Source organism: Ovis canadensis, chromosome 13 (assembly GCF_042477335.2).
Source record: "Ovis canadensis isolate MfBH-ARS-UI-01 breed Bighorn chromosome 13, ARS-UI_OviCan_v2, whole genome shotgun sequence".
NCBI classification, from domain to species: Eukaryota; Metazoa; Chordata; class Mammalia; order Artiodactyla; family Bovidae; genus Ovis; species Ovis canadensis.
In genome coordinates, this window is record NC_091257.1 from 54,975,665 (window position 1) to 54,996,408 (window position 20,744).

The following is a 20,744-nucleotide window of genomic DNA, read 5'->3' on the forward strand; positions in this document are numbered from 1 at the left end:
GAGAAGAGTGTGACAAGGAGCACAGGCAAATCCACAGCTGGCTCTAGATGCCTCCTGCACTGTGCCCGAGAGAGCCGCTAACAGCTTATTATGTTTATTATGCAAAGAGCACAAGAGCCTAAAGCAGAAGATTTCATAAGGATGGTACGGGGGTCACAGAAAGGCCTTCCCCAAACCAGGAACTGTTTCTTCTTAGAGCGAAACACACCAGTATTTCCCACATCAGTATCATAAATATACTCAGACATCCGGGAATGTGAAGTCAAGTGGGCCTTAGGAAGCATCACTATGAACAAAGCTCGTGGAGGTGATGGAATTCCAGTTGAGCTATTTCAAATCCTGAAGGATGACGCTGTGAAGTGTTGCACTCAATATGCCAGCAAATTTGGAAAACTCAGCAGTGGCCACAGGACTGGAAAAGGTCAGTTTTCATTCTAATCTCTAAGAAAGGCAATGCCAAATAATGCTCAAACTACCACACAATTACACTCATCTCACACACTAGTAAAGTAATGCTCAAAATACTCCAAGCCAGGCTTTAGCAATATGTGAACCGTGAACTTCCAGATGTTCTAGCTGGTTTTAGAAAAGGCAGAGGAACCCGAGATCAAATTGCCAACATCCGCTGGATCATGGAAAAAGCAAGAGAGTTCCAGAAAAGCATCTATTTCTGCTTTCTTGACTATGCCAAACCCTTTGACTGTGTGGATCACAATAAACTGTGGAAAATTCTAAAAGAGATGAGAATACCAGACCATCTGACCTGCCTCTTGAAAAACCTATATGCAGGTCAGGAAGCAACAGTTAGAACTGGACATGGAACAATAGACTGGTTCCAAATAGGAAAAGGAGTACGTCAAGGCTGTATGTTGCCACCCTGCCTATTTAACGTCTATGCAGAGTACATCATGAGAAACGCTGGGCTGGAAGAAGCACAAGCTGGAATCAAGATTGCCGGGAGAAATATCAATAACCTCAGATATGCAGATGACACCACCCTTATAGCAGAAAGTGAAGAAGAACTAGAGCCTCTTGATGAAAGTGAAAGAGGACAGTGAAAAAGCTGGCTTAAAGCTCAATATTCAAAAAGCTAAGATCATAGCATCTGGTCCCATCACTTCATGGCAAATAGATGGGGAAACAGTGGAAACAGTGTCAGACTTTATTTTTGGGGGGCTCCAAAATCACTGCAGATGGTGACTGCAGCCATGAAATTAAAAGATGCTTACTCCTTGGAAGGAAAGTTATGACCAACCTAGACAGCATATTAAAAAGCATACATTACTTTGCCAACAAAGGTCCGTCTAGTCAAGACTATGGTTTTTCCAGTGGTCATGTATGGATGTTGAGAGTTGGACTGTGAAGAAAGGTGAGCGCCGAAGAATTGATGCTTTTGAACTGTGGTGTTGGAGAACACTCTTGAGAGTCTCTTGGACTGCAAGGAGATCCAGCCAGTCCATCCTAAAGGAGATCAGTCCTGGGTGTTCTTTGGAAGGACTGATGTTGAAGCTGAAACTCCAGTACTTTGGCCACCTGATGTGAAGAGCTGACTCATCTGAAAAGACCCTGATGCTGGGAAAGATTGAGGGTGGGAGGAGAAGGGGACGTCAGAGGATAAGATGGTTGGATGGCATCACCGACTCGATGGACATGGGTTTGGGTGGACTCGGGGAGTTGGTGATGGACAGGGAGGCCTGGCGTGCTGCGGTTCATGGGGTTGCAAAGTGTCAGACACGACTGAGCGACTGAACTGAACTGAACTGAAGAGACACATATAATCCATGCTGGAATCCCACACATTGCACCTGTATAGACAGCAAAGGCCAAATTGTGGACCTTCTGGACTCTCAGATTGACTTTTACAAAACCTCTGGCTCACCCTCCTGATGTTTAGTCTGTCAAATGAGTACGGTATCAACCACCTGTTGGTCTGAGAAGGTCTGGTGAAGCTTCAACAAACCTTACAGATAAACCTAAGCTCCCAAGTGAACAAACAGCATCATATGGCATGTAGTTTTCTTATGAAGAATGTGATAAGTCTTTAACCCCATAAGGGGTTAAAAAAGAGTCAGGAGATTTGACGACTTAGACTTTTGCTCCATCCCCAAGTATCACCCCAACAATGCAGCCATAGGAGGTGGAGATCAGCCTTCAGCCTTCCAGTCATTCTGGGATTTCCCTTGAGTGACAGCTCCAAGTAAACAGAGGTCAGGTACCTTACCACCTGCGTCTCCCTGCAACCTGCCAACGATCCATTCTCTGTTGTGGAAAGATCTCCCTTTCCCACCAAAAATTTATTCCTCAGTGATAAAATTCTAGGTAACATCCTCCATCATATTATCAAAATACAGGGAGTCTTTTCAAGGTATTTGAAATGACTGCATGCTCAACATTACCATGAAAAAAATTTTTAATGAATTGAAATGTTTTTGCCCAAAATGATTCCACTTGTGGCATAAGCAACGGAACAGATGCTGACATTTCACATGTAGATGGTTCCTCAGTGAAGCAGCGCTTAATTAAAAATCGGGATTTGAGAGATTTCTGAAAATTTCACATTCACCTTAAAAATACCAAACAGTTCATTTTCTTTTTCATGAGCAAGCTAGTATGCTAGCCTCAGAGCACCTTTTTATTTCATTCTTACTAAAAATGCTTCAGAGACATTAAATATTTTTTAATTAAAGTAGGAAGCCTTGTAAACAAAATTATATCATCTTTCCCCAAACACGTACAGGCACAATACAGAATGCTCACATACAGGAGCAATCTGAAGTTTAGAACTTTGCAAATGTACAAAGGATTTTAGTCATGAAATAAGTCTTGGTGATTGGTAAAATGAGGCAGCCAACCAGATGGCGGCTTCACATGGCAGCGGTTTTGTGTAGGTTTGGTGGAGTATAGATGAAGCATGGCCAGTGCTTTGAAAATGCTTTTCCCGTTCGAGTTGAAAAGGCACAAAGCCAAAAGCTCAACTGAAACACTTTAATTCTGGGACCAGAAAATTAGGCCTAGACTTTGATGATTAAAAAGTGGAGAAACAGGGGACTTGCCTGGTGATCCAGAGGCTAGGACTCCATGCTCCCAATGCAGGGAGCCCAGGTTCAGTCCCTAGTCAGGGAACTAGATCCCGCAGGCCACAGCTAAGACCTGGCACAGCCAAATAAATAAATAATTTTCTTTAAAGTGGAGAAACAGCAGGTTAGCACTCTGTTGACCATCACTGTGGCCTTTCTCATCTGCTTCCCAGACATGTAACATTCATTTAAAGATCTCCAAGGTAGCGTCTGCCTGCAATGCTGGAGACCTGGGTTCAATCCCTGGGTCGGGAAGATACCCTGGAGAAGGAAATGGCAACCCACTCCAGTATTCTTGCCTGGAGAATCCCATGGATGGAGGAGCCTGGTGGGCTACAGTCCACGGGGTCGCAAAGAGTCGGACACGACTGAGCAACTTCACTCAAGGTAAGCAACCAATCTCATGGTGTTTATCATCATGATTTTTCTTCAGAACATTTGATATTTTCAAAATAGATCAAAGCCTGGTGGAGATTCCAAAAATGTGTGCAGTGACAGACACTGATAAAACATTCATCCAAAAACAGTTTTGGTGGCAGGTAACAGGGATAATTAAAAGCAGAAGCTATAATTCAAAGTAGAAGTGGTCAAAGGATTTCAGTAACAACGTTGAGAGGCAGGGTTGGGATAAATATACTAACAAAGATTTTGAAACTCAATCATACATATTTTTTACTATTAAAAAAAAGGTTAAAATGTGTTGTTTTTAGTTAAATCAAACAAGAGCCTGCAGCTGCAAGCTGCTGCTGCTGCTGCTAAAGTCACTTCAATTGTGTCCAACTCTGTGTGACCCCATAGACAGCAACCCACCAGGCTCCCCAGTCCCTGGGATTCTCCAGGCAAGGACACTGGAGTGGGCTGCCATTTCCTTCTCCAATGCATGAAAGTGAAAAGTAAAAGTGAAGTCACTCAGTCGTGTGTGACCCTTAGTAACCCCATGGACTATGGCCTTCCATTCCTCCATCCATGGGATTTTCCAGGCAAGAGCTGAAAGCTGAGTCATCCCCTAACTGAAGTACGTACTGACTGATCCTCTCCTGTCATGCACTGTCCTGGAGCCAAAAACCAGCTGTGAACAACCAATCACCAATGGCAATCCCATCCCTGAAGTGGGGCAACACCACTGACCTTCCTCCACTAAAGTGAAGTGTTGAAAACGTCTAACTGAATCTTATCTTGAGATGTAGCACTAGACTTTCAGTGGTTGAGAATCCTCTTGCTAATGCAGGAGCTGCTGCTGCTAAATTGCTTCAGTCGTGTCTAACTCTCTGTGCGACCCCATAGACAGCAGCCCACCAGGCTCCCCCGTCCCTGGGATTCTCCAGGCAAGAACAACTGGAGTGGGTGGCCATTACATTCTCCAATGGGTGAAAGTGAAAACTGAAAGTAAAGTCGCTCAGTTGTGTCCGACACAGCGACCCCATGGACTGCAGCCTACCAGGCTCCTCCACCCGTGGGATTCTCCAGGAAAGAGTACTGGAGTGGGGTGCCATTGCAGGAGACACAGGTTCAATTCCTGGTCTGGGAGGATCCCACATGCGCAAGGACAACTAAGCCTGTGGGCCATAACTACTGAGATTGCACTCTAGACCCTGTGCTCCAGAACAAGAGAAGCCACTGCAATGAGAAACCTGCACACTGCAAGGAAGAGCAGCCCTCACTCGCTGCAACTAGAGAGCAGCAATGAAGACCCACAGCAGCCAAAAGTGTTTTTTAAAAAAAAGAGAATATCACCGATCTAATAGGTACCTGGAAAAGAAGCAGCACGGAAGCTGGCCCTTAACCTTCAAGGTTCTGCTAACTCTAAGTCCTTAAAAGTCTCTCTGACAATGAAAAGAAACTTTTATTTACGCTGGAGTTGAATTAATGACAACACTTTCTTATGGTTAGTCATTTTTTTTCATCTCATTTTAAGAAAGTCTTCCCTCCCCCAAGGTCTTAGATTTTTAGAAGATATTTTCTTTCAAAAGTTTTTAAATTTTCCTTTTTACATTTGAGTATTTATCCATTGGAACTCGGCTGCAGGCAGGGTGTGAGGTAGGGATCCTGCCCCCTATTCTGCCCTCTGGCTAAATGTTCTGCATGCTTGACTGGGCAGCCCATCCTTCTCTTGCCAGATCTGGAAGGCTACCTCTTTCATGTACGACTCCATGTCCTTATATATCCAGTATATGTTTTATATTCCATTCTTTTAGTCCATATGTCTATCTCTGTGATTAAAACTCTCTTTAAATAAGTCTCATCACACTTATCCCATAATTTGTCCTTATCAGGACAAATGTCTTATTTTTTCTGGCCTCTCAGTAAGTTCTTCAGTTGGTCCTCGCTATGGCTTAGTAATCTTTTTATTTCTTATAGCATCAAAAGCAGTATTTCTAGACTATAAGCTTATTTGCTAAATAAGAGATGAGGTCAGCAGCAATATCAATACTTAGCTATTATTGTTCAGTCATTCAGTCGTGTCTGACTCTGTGACCCCACGGACTGCAGCATGCCAGGACTCCCTGTGCTTCACCAGGTCCTGGAGTTTGTTCAGATTCATGTCCATTGAGTCAGTGATGCCATTCAACCATCTCATCCTCTGTCATCCCCTTCTCCTCCTACCCTCAATCTTTCCCAGGATCAGGGTCTTTTCCAATGAGTTGGCTCTTCACATCAGATGGCCAAAGTATTGGAGCTTCAGCTTAAATATCAGTCCTTCCAATGAATATTCAGGACTGATTTCCTTTAGGATAGACTGGTTGAATCTCCTTGCTGTCCAAGAGACTCTCAAGAGTCTTCTCCAAGACCACAGTTCAAAAGCATCAATTCTTCGGTACTCAGCCTTCTTTATGGGCCAACTCTCACATTTGTACATGACCACTGGAAAAACCATAGCTTTGATTATACTGACCTTTGTCGGCAAAGTAATACCTCTGCTTTTTAGTATGCTGTCTAGGTTTGTCATAGCTTTTCTATAGAGTTATAAATACCCCCTTCTTGAAAATCATAAGCTCAACTGAACAAGGCTTACATGTAAGTCAAGTCTACTTTCTTATTTTTGGTATTCTTGATACTCTGGCATCTGGGGCCTCCCTGGTCAGGAGGGGCTGCCATTCCCATGGCAAACAACATACCAGGGAGTATGTTGTTCACATGTAAACCTCACAATCCCAAACCAGGCATCGTGACCACCTTCCTCTGTCTAGCTCTCACCAACAAGGGGATGCCCTGGTGCCCTCATTACTCCAGGGTCTGGCACCCGGCAACCTGGGCCAGTGTCGGTGCTTCAGACTCGGCTGAAATGATGTGAACCAGCTGATCCCCAGTCTGCTTAGTCTGCCCTGCCTTCCCTTCCCTGAGCAAATGACAATAAAGGATGTTCCCCATGTTTTCCTCTCTCACCAACCTGGGCGACCCTCCATGTGCCCTCCTATGGGGCATGCTGCGTCCATATTTCTTTTTTCAAAAATTTCTTATTTATTTTTAGCTGCACTGGGTCTTCATTGGGAACAATGGAGTTTTTCTAGTTAAGCCAAAGTGGGGGCTACTCTCCAGATGTTGTACACAGGACTTCTCATTGCAGCGGCTTCTCACTGTTGCAGAACACAGGCTCAGTAGTTGTGGCACACAGACTTAGTTGCCCTGCAACATGTGGGATCACCCCAGGTCAAGGATCAAACCTGTGTCCCCTGCATTGCAAGGCAGACTCTTAAACCCTGGACCACCAGGGAAGTCCCCGTGCCCCTATTTCTAAAAACTTCTTCCTTCATGACAGTCACCTCCATGTCTCCATATCTTGCCATACAAATCCCGGACACATTTTGAAGCAGTCCACTATAAATTTAACTGTCATTTCCAGAAAGCATGAAATGATTTAAATAAGAAAGCAAATACAAAACTAAACTGCTAGCTGGCCAATGATAAAGGAATTTAAGATTTTAGAAGCAGTTTATTATTCCAAGCATTTAATAACTGGTATGTTTATTCAGTGAGAAATGGAGATACATTCAAATTGTTGGACTGCTCGCTTTGCATGTCCTAGAGATCAGGGTAACATGAGTTTTACTTTGTCCATTTACGAAGAAGTTTTTCTCCTAAGAACAGAAAGTTAAATTCAGAACAGTGATAATCCATAAACCTTATCATATTACGGTTTGTCCTTTTCACAGATGACAAGATGAACTATTGAACTGAGTGTACTGATTCTCGATATTAGGATTTCAAAGAAGAGCTGAGTATCTGGAGGAGTTAATCACAGCAGAGAGAGCATCATATGAAATTACCTCACACAAGTGTATTAGACCGAGCGTACCAGGCACACTCTGAGATGGGATCAGAGCTAAGCCTTCCAGAAGGCAGACAAAAGAGGTAATCACACAATTTTCTCTCTTTTCAATAAAAGTAATTAAAGCTAGTCCTCGTTTAGGTGAATTCAGCTTACTGAAAATGCACTAAAGTCTTCAACAGTACCATGATGATGATTCCCCTTGGATAATCTGAATATTGGACCCAAAGAAGCCACTAATTCCACAAATATATCAATAATTCTCAAACAGTTTGAATGGGGTTGGCAGCTGTAATTTGAACAACAGTGTAGAAGAAAGGGGTGGGCATAACTCTGCAAATGGAGTCAAAACACTCTGGAAGCCAGTTCCAATACTGGGGCCTACTTTCCAGTAAGATGACACAACTTCTCTGGGTCTCAGCTTCTCCACCCCTCAAACAGAATTTGTATAACCTGACCTGCTTACCATAAAAATCAAAGAGGATGTCTCAAAGTTCTTTGTAAGCTGTTAAATCCTTCGTATATTTATGATATTATTATTCACAATTATTACATTTATTTTCTATATATAATGATTTTGTATTATATATATTATAGAAATTATCATTATATATATTATAAAAATGATTTTCATCATTTCTATAATGAAAGAACCACAAATTTCAGAAGCACCAATTACTACCCAATAAGTTATCAAAGTAAGCACAATGGTTTTGCCAAGTGTTTTCTCGTTGACCTTACAAGGCTTCTTCCATGGGCAGAGGTGAACATTTAGACCAAAAATGTCCACGATCTCTTAAGGACGGCACATACAGCATTATAAAGCAATGGGTAGTTCATTTACAGTTAACTGGTTTGTTTTTCCAGTCTTAATTAAGATAAACATTAAATGTACATTGAGATCATCCTTCTTGGTCTTATCTATCTCATAGATAAAAATTTTTATCCAACACCATTTTTCTATGTAAAATTTATGAAGGTTTTATGCTACTTTATTAGAAATTTCCCAAAACACAGAGACTGGTTAAAATTTATACTGTAATTTATGAAAACCAGTTTGCTTAGTTTAAAAAAAAAAAAAAGCTAAGTTAAGAGTTTAGCCTTTACTTCTAATTTTAAAATGATTTTTAGTGGTTTAATACCACTTTTTACTCAACACGTGCTTTGTGGTTTGCTGTTGCGGTTCTCATCAAGGATGTCTATGGACCTGGGAACGTGGTGGGCCAGGAGGGACGTGGCCGTGGTGGGCACCTCCCACACTGAGCTCCTCAGAACACTGGCCTCTCCCGACAATTTCTCACCAAAACCAAGCAGAACAAAAACCCAACCTCTCTTGGTGCCCTCCATGTGACAGGCCAGGGAACTGAACCTGAAGCGAAAGAGTTTCACTTTCCCAGGGTCACACGATATGTATGTACGCATAAATCTGCTCTATACGCTTGACTCAGAGGCTCACTCACTGATTCCGCCAACAACCCTATGATAGGGACTATTAGTATCTCCACTTTCTTGCCTAGAGAATCCCAGGGACTGAGAAGCCTGTTGGGCTGCCGTCTATGGGGTCGCACAGAGTCAGACACGACTGAAGCGACTTAGCAGCAGCAGCAGTATCTCGACTCTACTGTAAAGAGAAACTGAAGGACAGAAAGATTTACCAGCTCAAAGCCACCCACCAACTCCTTGGCAGAGCCTAGATGCAGTCCCAGAAAGTTCGGCTCTATAACTTATATGAATCTTAGAACTACGAATACTCAAGGGAAAAATGTTGCCCCCCCCCAAAAAAAAAAAACAGAATATGACGACATTTTAAAAAAGTTTAAAACCAAAATTAAATGATATGTTGTTTGAAGAGACAGATACTGTGGTTAACACTTTATAAAGAAGTGGGAATGGTTATTAAAAACCCCAGGAAAACTTAAATAATTGCAAAAAATAAATTAATTAATTAAAAAAAAACTACTGTGGACAGGGTCACAGTATTCACATGAGATGACAAGAGAAGAGAGGGACTTGAGAAGGGGGCCCCCCTGTTGGGGGTCTCACTGGTGGGGCAGCTATTCTACTTATGCTCAGGGCAGGCTCACTGGTCCATAACATGCGTTACAACTTATCTTGCATGCATCAAAGATTCTACAGCAAAGTTAAATAAAACAGTAACAGGTAAGTATTCAAATTCTCTAACATCTCCTGGATTTGTGGCACATGTAAGTTGGAGAAATAACTTTTCTCTGTTTTCAGAGTAAAGCAAATCTGCCATCCCTGGATGGCAAAGCGTTGGCCTAAATATCACCCACCTCCTCGCGTGTTGGGCAGCGGGTGTGGGCACGATGGGCTTCCTCCCTGTTCTTCTACTGTTTCAGAACCCTCTGCATGCAGCACACCGAGACTCCGCCGCTGATTATGACCAGGGGGTGGGGGTGCAGGGACTGGGGTGGGCACGCCCATATGGGAGGGGGCAGCCCCCATGATCACTGTGCTGAAGGATGCCCTAGCACCCTCACACCTGGGAAACCCTGTGAACGCTGCTGCCTCATCTCAAGGACATGGTTACCTGTTAGGTTCGAAGCATCCGTGGGCCGGAGCTGTAACCAGTGGCGGGCGTCAGTGTCAGTCACAGTATCCGCAGGCGGGCTCAGATCTGGGTCTTCCTCGCAGGTCTGCCAGTGGCTCAGGGACAGCTCTGCCTCGGTGCTGCAGCCCAGAGTGGGGTCACTGCTCACACTGTCACCTGGAATGACGGAAGACACAGTCCAAGATGGCCAAGGGCAGGACATGAGCACGTCCATGGTCCTGGCACACAAGGACCTAAGCAGCTGCCCCTGGGGACAGGGGCCTGCGTGGGGCCCCTGGTCAACGACACACAGCTTCCAGGTGTGGATGTGAGTTCTCTTTATGGGCCCTGACTCTTTACAGGTCTTAACTGAGTTCCCCTGGTACCCACAAGAGCACATCCTCACACCATGTACCCTGACTTACTCAACTACGAAACAGGGGTGGCTGGAGGAGGTGGATGAAAATTGATCCCACTACAAAGGCAGGTTCATGCTTCCAGGCTGAAGAATCTATGTCTAGACATGAACCTAGGCGAGTCACCGACGATCACCGGGGGATGACGCGTCCCACCAATAGAGATTCTCCCCCTCTAAGCACTGAAACGTTCTGATATGTCATGGTACCATGATGCTGTCAAAGGCTATGAAGTCCTACCTGACTATTCAGTCTGACACAGAACCGCCTCCGTCGCTCTGCCCTTTACGTCCCCTGTCTGCTGCACACAGGCTCGGGGTGCCCACCCTCTCTGCCTGCAGCCCTCCTGGCTGCCCTTTGTGTCAGCCGCTGACAGTCCCCCAGCCTTGCTGCTTCTAATCTACTGTCAGGTATTCCCATGCAGAGAACTGACAGCTGTCCCAGTCACCTGCAAGGTTCCTCACTTTGCCTGTCCCGCGACTCTAGAAGGTGGAGCCTAAGAGTTCCTGCTCTGCCCTCCACCAGGAACGACCAAGAAGGAGGGGGCACAGCAGAGGACCTCAGGGAAGCAGAGTATTAGGGCTGCATATCACAGGACCTAATGGTACATCTCAGCATCCCAGTCAAATTTTAAATACTTATACCACTGATGTCAAGGTACTGCAGAAGTTTCGTGTTCCGAACCTGGGGGAACGTCCAAAAGGAAGACCATTCTTCCTTCTGGGCCTGTCTCCTCACCAGCCATCAGCCTTCGTTGTGCTCTTCACCTGGAGAAAGACCCAGGGCTGGAAAGACAATTCTCGAAGGTAACTGGGTAATGTTTAATGTTTGACTGGTACTAACCACCCATCTATCCTGGGATTCCAGGAATAAAAATGTCCCATATCGCAACATCATGTCTTCAGATGATATCATTCGCATTAGAAGGTCAAAAGGAAACAAAGTCTATCCGTGTTGAAGCTGGAGGAACACAGACCACATCTCCTGGTACTTACTCTTCTGTCTCTCCCTATATTTTCCTTGTATCTGCTGTGAGTCATCTTTCAAATCCAGTTCAATGGGGCTGCTACTTCTTCGAACTAAGATCTTCAGACAGAAAGAAAGATTGTGGTGGTTACAGAAAAGTTTTAATTTTTACAAGACTGTTAAGTTTCTAGTCCATATGTCTAAAGAAAAAGAAACAAACGAACAGTAAGAATAGTAACAGAAAACTGAATGACGTTCTGAATTGGAAGGATATGGGTTCACTAATTACTGTGACCAAGTTATAAATTACCCAAGACCTGAAACTTCAGGCTTCTGTTTATCAGTTGGCATCCAATTAACATGGTCTATGGAGGAGAGATGCTAAGCTACATGGAAATCGTTTATGTTGAGGTTCTATTTGCACCTCTGCTTGGGTACACATGCATAATGGATATCATCCTCCAGGAGGTATAAGTCACCAGCATGTTGGCAGGGAGGGCGTAAACCCCACCCAGACCCATTCAATGCCTCCCTTGTTACAGGTGCAGCGGGCTTCCCTGAGCACTGCTCAGCATTGGACCTTGGGTTAAATATGGGACTAGAACACTGGGAGGCAATCTGCACCCCCTACATTTTACATAACCGGCGTGGAAAGACAAAACGTACACAAATTACACAAAATGATCACAATGTACATTAGCAAAATATTCAAGTCCACGCTCTCGAAAAGGTATGCAGAAGAAAGTGTTACCTTGATCGGCTCACAGTGACAGGAGAGCTGCTCAACAAGGCTACAGACATGAGGTGGTAGAGAGTAGGCAGGAAGGGGCTCAGGGCAGGAAGCACTGAGAAATCAGCAAGTTCTACGTGCAGGAAAAGAAGCCGATTACAGCAGGCCATGCAGGGCAGTCAGGTGAAGAGGGAAAATGGTAAGAAGGAAACATGACCACCTTCTACAAGCGGCACACCTGCCAAGGGGTCTCCAACAACAGGCTTAGGAATTTCACCCCAGTATTGACAAAATGAGCAACCGTATGTTCCAGACAGTAGCTGACTGTGATTAAAAACATAATCAAAATGGTTAAGTTGACTTACTATCTGTGGAATAGAGTTAAGAAGAGAGTTGCTATGGAACTATAATGGTAATTCAGGAATGAGCAGATAAGGCTTTTGATGATAGAAAAGGAGAAGAAAAGATAAATTCTAAAAATGCTGCAGAATGATAGACAAGAGCTTATATAAGTGTTGTCCATGGGAATGGAACTTAAATTACAAAAGGATATGAATCTGGGGGACCATGAGAAAGACGGTGACGAAGGAAGGGAGGTAGGGAGGAGAGGCAGATGGATGGACAATGGACGGAGGAATTTGAGAAAGTTTCTGATATTTTAATATCCGTCTTTGGGCTGAATATGTAAAGAGAATGTACCATAAGTGAGCAACAAAAATCCATGACTGGCAAGATGGAGAACAGAGCCAGAAATGAAGATAGTATATTTAAGGCTCTCCAGCTTAGAGTGTACAAAAACCACGGGATTCAATAAGCCAACTAAAGGAATGAATACTAAATAAGCAAACACATGAAAAGGAGGGACTAAGATGTAAAATTAAAGGATAGAATAATCATTAAGCTAAAGCACATACGTAGGTCATGAATGAAATATTTAGAAGATTAACAGTATGTAAAAAAAATGTTACTCAGCTTTAAAGAAGGATGATATGTATCTAATATTGTTGATGTTGTTTAGTTGCTCAGTCGTGTCTGACTCTTTTGTAACCCCATGGACTGTTGCCCACCAGGCTCCTCTATCCATGGGATTTCCCAGGCGAGAATACTGGAGAGGGTTGCCATTCCCTTCTCTAGGGATCTTCCTGACCCAGGAACTGAATCTGTGTCTAGTACACTGTAGGCAGATTCTTTACCACTCAGCCACCTGGGAAGCATATATTTCAAATATGATAATGGAATATACACAGGCAATCTCCTTAATTGAAAAGCAGATTATAGGCTCTTCTGCTTCTGACTCTCTGGAAGATGAAATACCTCCAACTATAGAACCTACATAAAAATCTAGGGCTCACAGAAAGTAAAATAAACCCTCAAGGGATCCAGCCCCTCTTCCTACTCCCCCTCAAAGCAAACAGAAATCAGGGCAGTAAAATGGGGCTACCTTGGGCATTAATCTAATATTACCAGTGCCAGTGGCAAAAGGAACCAGAGCCCCAAATTAAAGTAGCACTCCCTGTTTTGTGAAACTTCATCACGTCAGAAATTCACGTTTTCTGCAGATTCAGATTAGGCAGCTAGGAACTCATAATCAAAAGTTACCAAACACCAAAGGAAATTAAAAACCCACCAAGCACAAATCTTAGAAACAACAAACATCAGATTTAGATTCCCCACCCACCCCTCAAGGATTTCAGATAATCAGATAAAGTATTCAGAACTGCAATCTGTGACTAGTTTAAAGGAATAAAAGATGGGAATCACAAAAAAACTATAAGAGATCACAAGAGATTACAAGATATACTTGAAAAGTATTCACCTGAACTTTCAGAAGCAAAACACAAAATTGTTGAACCAAAAAAACTCAATGGGACCATTAAACAGCAGACTATATATGCATAAGAAGAGAATTATTGAACTGAGTGAAAGACAGATCTGATGAATCACCCAGAATGCACCCACACAGCCAAGGAGAATGGAATATATGAAAGGGGGCTTAAGAGATACAGAACACAGAATGATAAAGTCTAAATATATTTCTACCCAGAACTCCAGAAGGAAAGGGGAGAGAGAACAAAGAACAGGCAATATTTGATAAACGGATTACCAAGAATTTTCCAGAAGCGATGGAGAACAATTATTCACAGATGCCCGACACATAGCATATCCAAAATAGGGCAAACTGTACTGACCAAGAGAAAATGTGCCTAAATATACTGTAGTGAAACTGGAGGACAAGGATGAAGGACAGTGAGGAACAACAAACAGGATGGACAGAAGACCTCTCAACAGCAACAACAAAAGACAGAAGATAGTAGAAAAAATAGCTTCCATTAGGTGGGGGTGAGGAGGAAATAGGGGAACGACAGAATTAAGGCAGAGAGACAAAGTAACCAAAACAAGTCACCAAAGTGACTCAAGAAGCACCAAAACAAAGCCTCACACATTTGGGATGCAGTATCTATGAGAGAGAGGCAGCATTTTCAGAGCAATAAAGGAAAATGAATTCAGTATAGGGGACCCACGATAAGTGGCTATCCATGTAGGGAAAAAAATGAAAGTGGATCCCTAATGCCATTCCATAAACAACAGCTCCAGGCAGATGAAAGACTTAAATGTATAGAACAAAACGGAAACACTTATAAATATAAGGCAAATATTCTTATCCCTTTCAAGTTGATATTTTAAATTTTTCAGGGCTTCCCTGGTGGCTCAGTCATGAAGAATCTGCCTGCTAATGCAGAAGAAATGGGTTGGATCCCTGAACCAGGAAGATCCAACGTGCTGCAGAGCCACTAAGCCCATGGACCGCAATTACTGAGTCCATGTGCCCTAGAACCGGTTCTCTGGAACAAGAGAAGCCACCGCAGTGAGAAGCCTGTGCACTGCAATTACGGAGTGGCCCCACCCCCCATCATAACTAGATGAAAGCCTACACGACAACAAAGATCCAGCACAGCCAGAAGCAAACACATAGATGAATTTTTCTTAATTTTCATAAAATGTAGTAACAAAAAATGATCATCAAGGATATCAAAATTAAGAGCTTCTGTTCATCAAAAGACAACATAGAGAATGTGAAAATATAAGCCACACATTGGAAGAAGAAATTCACCAGAAACATAACCAATATAGGATCCGTATTCAGACTACATTAAGAATTGGTACAAATAAAAAAGACAAATCAACAGGAAAATGGAAAAGACATCAGTAGGCACTCCACAGATGAAACACATATGGCCAACCAACATAAGGAAAGACTTTATCAGCAACTTAAGAAATGCAAAACAAAATGAGATCCCATTTTCACCCACTTGACTCCCAAGATTTTAAATCTGACAGTAGTAAGTGTTGGCAGGAATGTAGATGACCAGAAACTTTGTATACACTGCTGGCCAAAACAGAAGTGGTACAACCACTCTGGAGAAAGACACATTCTCTTGTAAAACAGAGAATCCTTTTTCTCCGGGACACATCAGTTCCACTCTAAGACAACACTGTTGAGAAAATCTTACACATAGATCTTGAAACACATACAAGGATATGCACAGCTTCATTTCTCATTAAAAAAAAAGGGGGGGGAGGGGTGGAACAAGCTAAACGTCAACAAGAGAGTGGAAAAGTGAACTGTGGTCTACTCATGGTGGAATATCAAACAGCAGAGAAAGCAATGAACTAGAGCAACGTGCCACCATGTAAATACATGGTAATGAGCGAACAAAGTAATCATACCACCTTTATAAAGTTTAAAAATGAGGGAAACTAAAGGATGCATTGTTTTAGAGGTACATACATTTCAAGCAAAACTACAAAGGAAAGCAAAGACACGATCAACACAGAGCTAACATAGAGCTGTTCTCTGAGGGACCAAGATGACGCCCACAAGGCACAGCAACAGCTCTGAAGATACTCTGGTTTCTGCGCTGGTGGTGAGTCTCTGGGTGTTTATCTGATTGTTGAAATACACAGAGAATATACATACAAATGGAATGTACGTATAAAGCTGGTATATGCCCATTTGAAAAAATGAAGACGGAGGAACACTCATATCTTCCAGGCAGGGAAGAGTAGAGAGTGACTTTCTGTGTGTATTTTGTATCTTTCTGGGATGTCTGAGTGTTCTATTCATAGATACTACATTAAAAAAAAAATGAGTAAATAGGAATTATCTGCATGAATGAGTTAGGGCTACTTTTTAATTTTAATCTTTAAACTTTTTATTTGTGTTTTAAGAAACCTGTAAATGCCATTTTACGTTTTTTTAAAAAGAAAGAAACCATAACAGATCGTTGCAACATCTCATTTATCTGTGAAGTTGGGTCAGGTGAAGGCTACAACCTAAAGTGATACCAGGAATAGGGAGTCTGAGCATCTGCTTGACAGGCAAGGATGTCCTTAAAAACAGAAAGTGCACAAACAGACCAGGTGTGAAATTTTGTTTTCATGCTTACTGCGTTCTATTTTTGTAATGTGACTATAATTTTACATAGAAAGTGAGTAAGTCTTTCAAACGTCTCAAGGTCACCTGGCCCTAAAACACATCTAAATGGAAAAAAAATTTAAAAGATAGTGTCACAGCCACTAATAAATGTGCGTACTGTGCCAATGATCTGTACGTTTATTTTTAATGACCCATAGATGTATTCTGAAAAGATCTCACTGTTATTCCTTCATGTTCTTTCTTCTCATGTCCTTTGGTCTCCTGAGCAGGTCTGGGCTCTGAAGAACTCACATTCTGTGCATTTTCTAGCTTTTGGCCTAGAGATTTGGGGGTGGGGAGGGGGGAAATCAACAACAGAAAGATTTCAGATGGTAACACTGGGAAAAGATTTTTATACACAGGCAATGATTAAATTTAGATATTCTAAGACACGTAAAAACAAGAGTGCAGGGCCCAGCACATGAGCAGCCTATGGATCACGACTGCTCCACAGACCTGGTCTCTGATGAACAGAGAACTTCACTGTCGAGTGCTAATGTTATACACAGTGAGGGGAGGGAGAGCAACAAGGACCGTCTGGGGGCCTTGGAGAAGGGGTCTCAGACCAGAGCTGCCTGAGTCAGCCAGGCCGGGGAAGGGAGGAAGGGAATGGGGAAGGGAGCGTGAGGTGGCTCAACATTGCTAGTGAGAGAAGCCACCGACAACCAGTGTCCGTAATAGAGAATGGGATATCTCCACCGAGCCTGCCATTGTTAATTAAAAAGATCAGATTCTATGCGTAGTCTGGGGCCAATAAGTCTTCTTTAAAAAATAAATGAACAAATTCCTAGGAAAAAAAACCCATACAACTTATGCAAATTAAAACAAGAAAAGGAAAATATGAAGTCTTAGAATGATTTAAAAATCTGAATAGTACTTTAAAATCTTCCGACAAGAAAACTCCAGGCAACTGATGGATTCCACCAAATATTTAAAGGAGAAAGATCATAACAATCTTACACAAAGACTTCTGGAGAACAGAAAATCTTCCAGGTAACACATTTCTCAAATTGTTTTTACTGTGTATTTATTATTTTTCTTTCGAGAGAATTTCTAAGAGGGGCTATACCCTGCTCACTGGATGAGGATGGCATGACCCTGACACTGAGGCCTACAGGACGGCTTGGTTGACTGTTTACCTAACTCATGAAACTAAGTACGTATGTTCACTGTCACCAGACACACTTAGACATGCATCTTCGCTGTAAAACACACTAGTCAATGCTCATAGGTCTAACCACCTGCCTCGCCACCTTTCACCCTGGTTGCTGCTGAAAGCTGCTGGAGAAACGGTGTGGATTAATGCCAGTGGGTGTGCGTGCAGGCTCAGCCGCTCAGTCGTGTCCGACTCTGCAACCCTATGGACTGTAGCCCGCAAGGCTCCTCTGTCCATGGGATTTCCCAGGCAAGAATACTGGAGTGGGTCGCCATTTCCTCCTCCAGGGGATCTTCCCGACCCAGGGATTGAACCTGCATTGCAGGCAGATTCTTTACCGCTTAGCCACCAGGGAAGCCCATAACGCTAATAATACAAGTTATCATTTTTCAACCTCGGCAGATCTGCACGCTGCTAATAAACTTCACAAGTCTGGTCGGTCATCCACCTCTCATCCTTCAGCCCGTGACCCCTCTCCTCCTGGCCTCTGCCCTAACCTGCTGCCGTCCCTCGCCTGGGGTGAACATCCTCCGCCTCCCACCTCCTCCAGCCACTCTGGATTTCTTTTTAGTCCTCAAACACGCTACACTTGAAAAAAGGACACACACACACACACACACACACACACACAATTCAGAGAATTAGATTAAACTAAGTAGTGAAAATATTTCATGTGATTCAAGAAATCACATCCTTGCAATCAAACTCTAAAGTAAATTCCCTTGAAATGAATAGAACTAGGATTAAAGTAGAAAGCCCCACGACACGCAGCCTCTCCCCAGCCAGAAGCTCGGGTCTCGCATGAGTAAGATGCTGATACCTGGGGGGGGCTCAGGACACAGCGGCTCGGTGACCTCAGGGCTGCTGCCGCTCCGAACCATCGGCTGCTGCCCCAGGGGCCCAGATTCAGCGGCAGGTGCGTTTTCTGGCTGCAGGTATTCTTCCACTTCTGTGGGCGTTAACACAGAACACACGGGGATGGATTTCAAAACGTTTTAAAATAATTTCACTACTTCACTGACTCTAAAAAATGTCATTTTAGATACTTTTTCCCCACAAAAATTGTGCAGTAGGATTAGCGGCTTTCACATTATAACGTTTTCTATGCTTGTTAGTTCTACTTCACTCCAAGGGTACATTTGCCTTCGAAGTTCTATAAAGTGTTTAAATTCAAAGTAAAGAAGTAAAAACAACAACAACAACAACAGAGAAAGGGCAAGCAGAATGGTTGACAACTGTAAGTCATAGGAGCTTCAGGGACAGGCATGCCCAGGGGAGGGGGAGCTAGGAGATGCAGGGACAGGGCATTTCCACTTGAGAGAGCAGCATATCACACATACACACACACACACACACACACACACACACAGAGGCACGTGCACTCGCACACATACACCACATCCGGAAGGAAGATGAAAGGAAGTGGGAATTTCAACTTTATCATTTCTTTCAACAGATAAATGTACAACTGTCCAGTGTAAAATACTGCAATTATTTAATGACATATTACCAAATGCAAGCGTGAATTTATCACTTAGGTACAAAAATGATCCACTGGTATTTTTAGAGAATCAATAAACGTACATCATAAAATAGAAAGCCCCAGCTGAGTACTGACCATTGGGTGATCCCAGCTAGGATCAAGATAAACCATGCTCCCCTAGAGAAGAGAAGTCCCTCCTAGCTCATTTCTAAATGTCATGGTTCATTTTAATCTCCTAAGACAACACAAGGCACTGGAAGGGTCACCCCACCTCCTGTCTGTAGCATGGAAGCTCCAAGGTGACATCATCCCTGATCTCCGGCTTTATCCTCATCAGCCTCCTCCCTGCCCTCCTCCCCGTGGCCTCAGGAAGCCCCTCTACAACCGAGATCTGACAGTACCACCACCAGCACCCCCGCCCCCGTGGACACCTGAGGCCTCCACCACTGTCTACTCAAGCTCCCGCTCCTCACAGTGAACAAGGGCCCCTTGATGTCACCCCAGAGGTTTGACAAGGGGTCCTTGCACTCTTCAGTCGCAAGCAGGCCCAGCCCACCTGACCCTGCTGCTCCCTCCCTCCTGCTGCTCCCCCCACCCCCGGGTTGACCTCCACCCCCCACCATGCTGCCCAGGCTCCCCTCCTGCAGGACTTGCCAAGTGGTCTAGCCTATGACCCCACCGCTGCCTCCCCTCCAGACTTCACCCTCCCTTGTGCAGCCTTGGAACTCTACATCCATAACCCTAGGATCATATTTTCTCCAAATTTTCATTAGTCACAGTTTCAGTCCTTCTGACAAACTATGACAAACCCAGACAGCAAAGACATCACTTTGCCAACAAAGGTCTATCTCATCAAAGCTATGGTTTTCCAGTAGTCATGGACAGATGTGAGTTGGACCATAAAGAAGGCTGAGTGCTGAAGAATTGATGCCTTTAAACTGTGGTGTCGGAGAAGACTCTTGAGAGTCTCTTGGACAGCAAGGAGATCTAACCAGTCAATCCTAACAGATATTAACCCTGACTGTTCATTGGAAGGACTGATGCTGAAGCTGAAGCTCCAGTACTTTCACCTGATGTGAAGAGAAGACTCATTGTTAAAGACCCTGACGCTGGGAAAGATTGAGGGCAGGAGGAGAAGGGGGCAGCAGAGGATGAGATGGTGACTCAATGGACATGAGTTTGAGCAAACTTTGGGAGATGGTGAAGGACAGGGAAGCCTGGTGTGCTACAGTCCATGGGGTCGCAGAGTTGGACATGACTGAGCGACTGAACAACAACAACAATCAGTTCTTCTAAGAAGGGACTGATCAAAACTCAGCCTGTAATGTCCTCCCTGGACGTGTCACCCAATTCATCCCCTGAAATGCGGCCAAGGTGTCCTCTTCTGTGTAACCTTCAACCAGAGCCACAAGCCAAAGGACTGGTTTACCCCAACCAAGAAGCTGTATGTAGGAAGATTCTAAATATAATAGAGGATTTCACTGAAGGGCGGTTGCTTTATTTTTACTATCCACACAAAAATTCTATTTTTAAGTACATGGATACAAGTTACCAGACCTCAAATCCAAAGTCTAGGTGTAAAAGTAAAAGCGTGAGTCGCTCAGTCACTTTTCAATCCCAT

The 20,744-nt window shown here is 43.6% G+C and overlaps 1 protein-coding gene across 9 annotated transcripts in view; it reads right to left on the reverse strand.

Annotated features, from left to right (window-relative positions):
- Positions 1 to 20,744, reverse strand: part of RALGAPA2 (Ral GTPase activating protein catalytic subunit alpha 2) — a 277,106-nt gene that overhangs the window by 157,553 nt on the left and 98,809 nt on the right. For 8 of the 9 annotated variants that reach the window (XR_011248179.1, XM_069547851.1, XM_069547846.1 and 5 more), the window contains exons 17-20: positions 18,461 to 18,589; positions 16,665 to 16,762; positions 11,307 to 11,397; positions 9,896 to 10,072 (exon numbers count right to left, since the gene is read on the reverse strand). Coding sequence is in view for 8 of the 9 variants with exons in the window: in XM_069547851.1 (XP_069403952.1) it covers positions 9,896 to 10,072; positions 11,307 to 11,397; positions 16,665 to 16,762; positions 18,461 to 18,589 (495 nt within the window). In the remaining variant the exon portion in view is untranslated. The remainder of the gene's footprint in view (positions 1 to 9,895; positions 10,073 to 11,306; positions 11,398 to 16,664; positions 16,763 to 18,460; positions 18,590 to 20,744) is intronic. The other variant, XM_069547852.1, reaches the window with a different exon arrangement.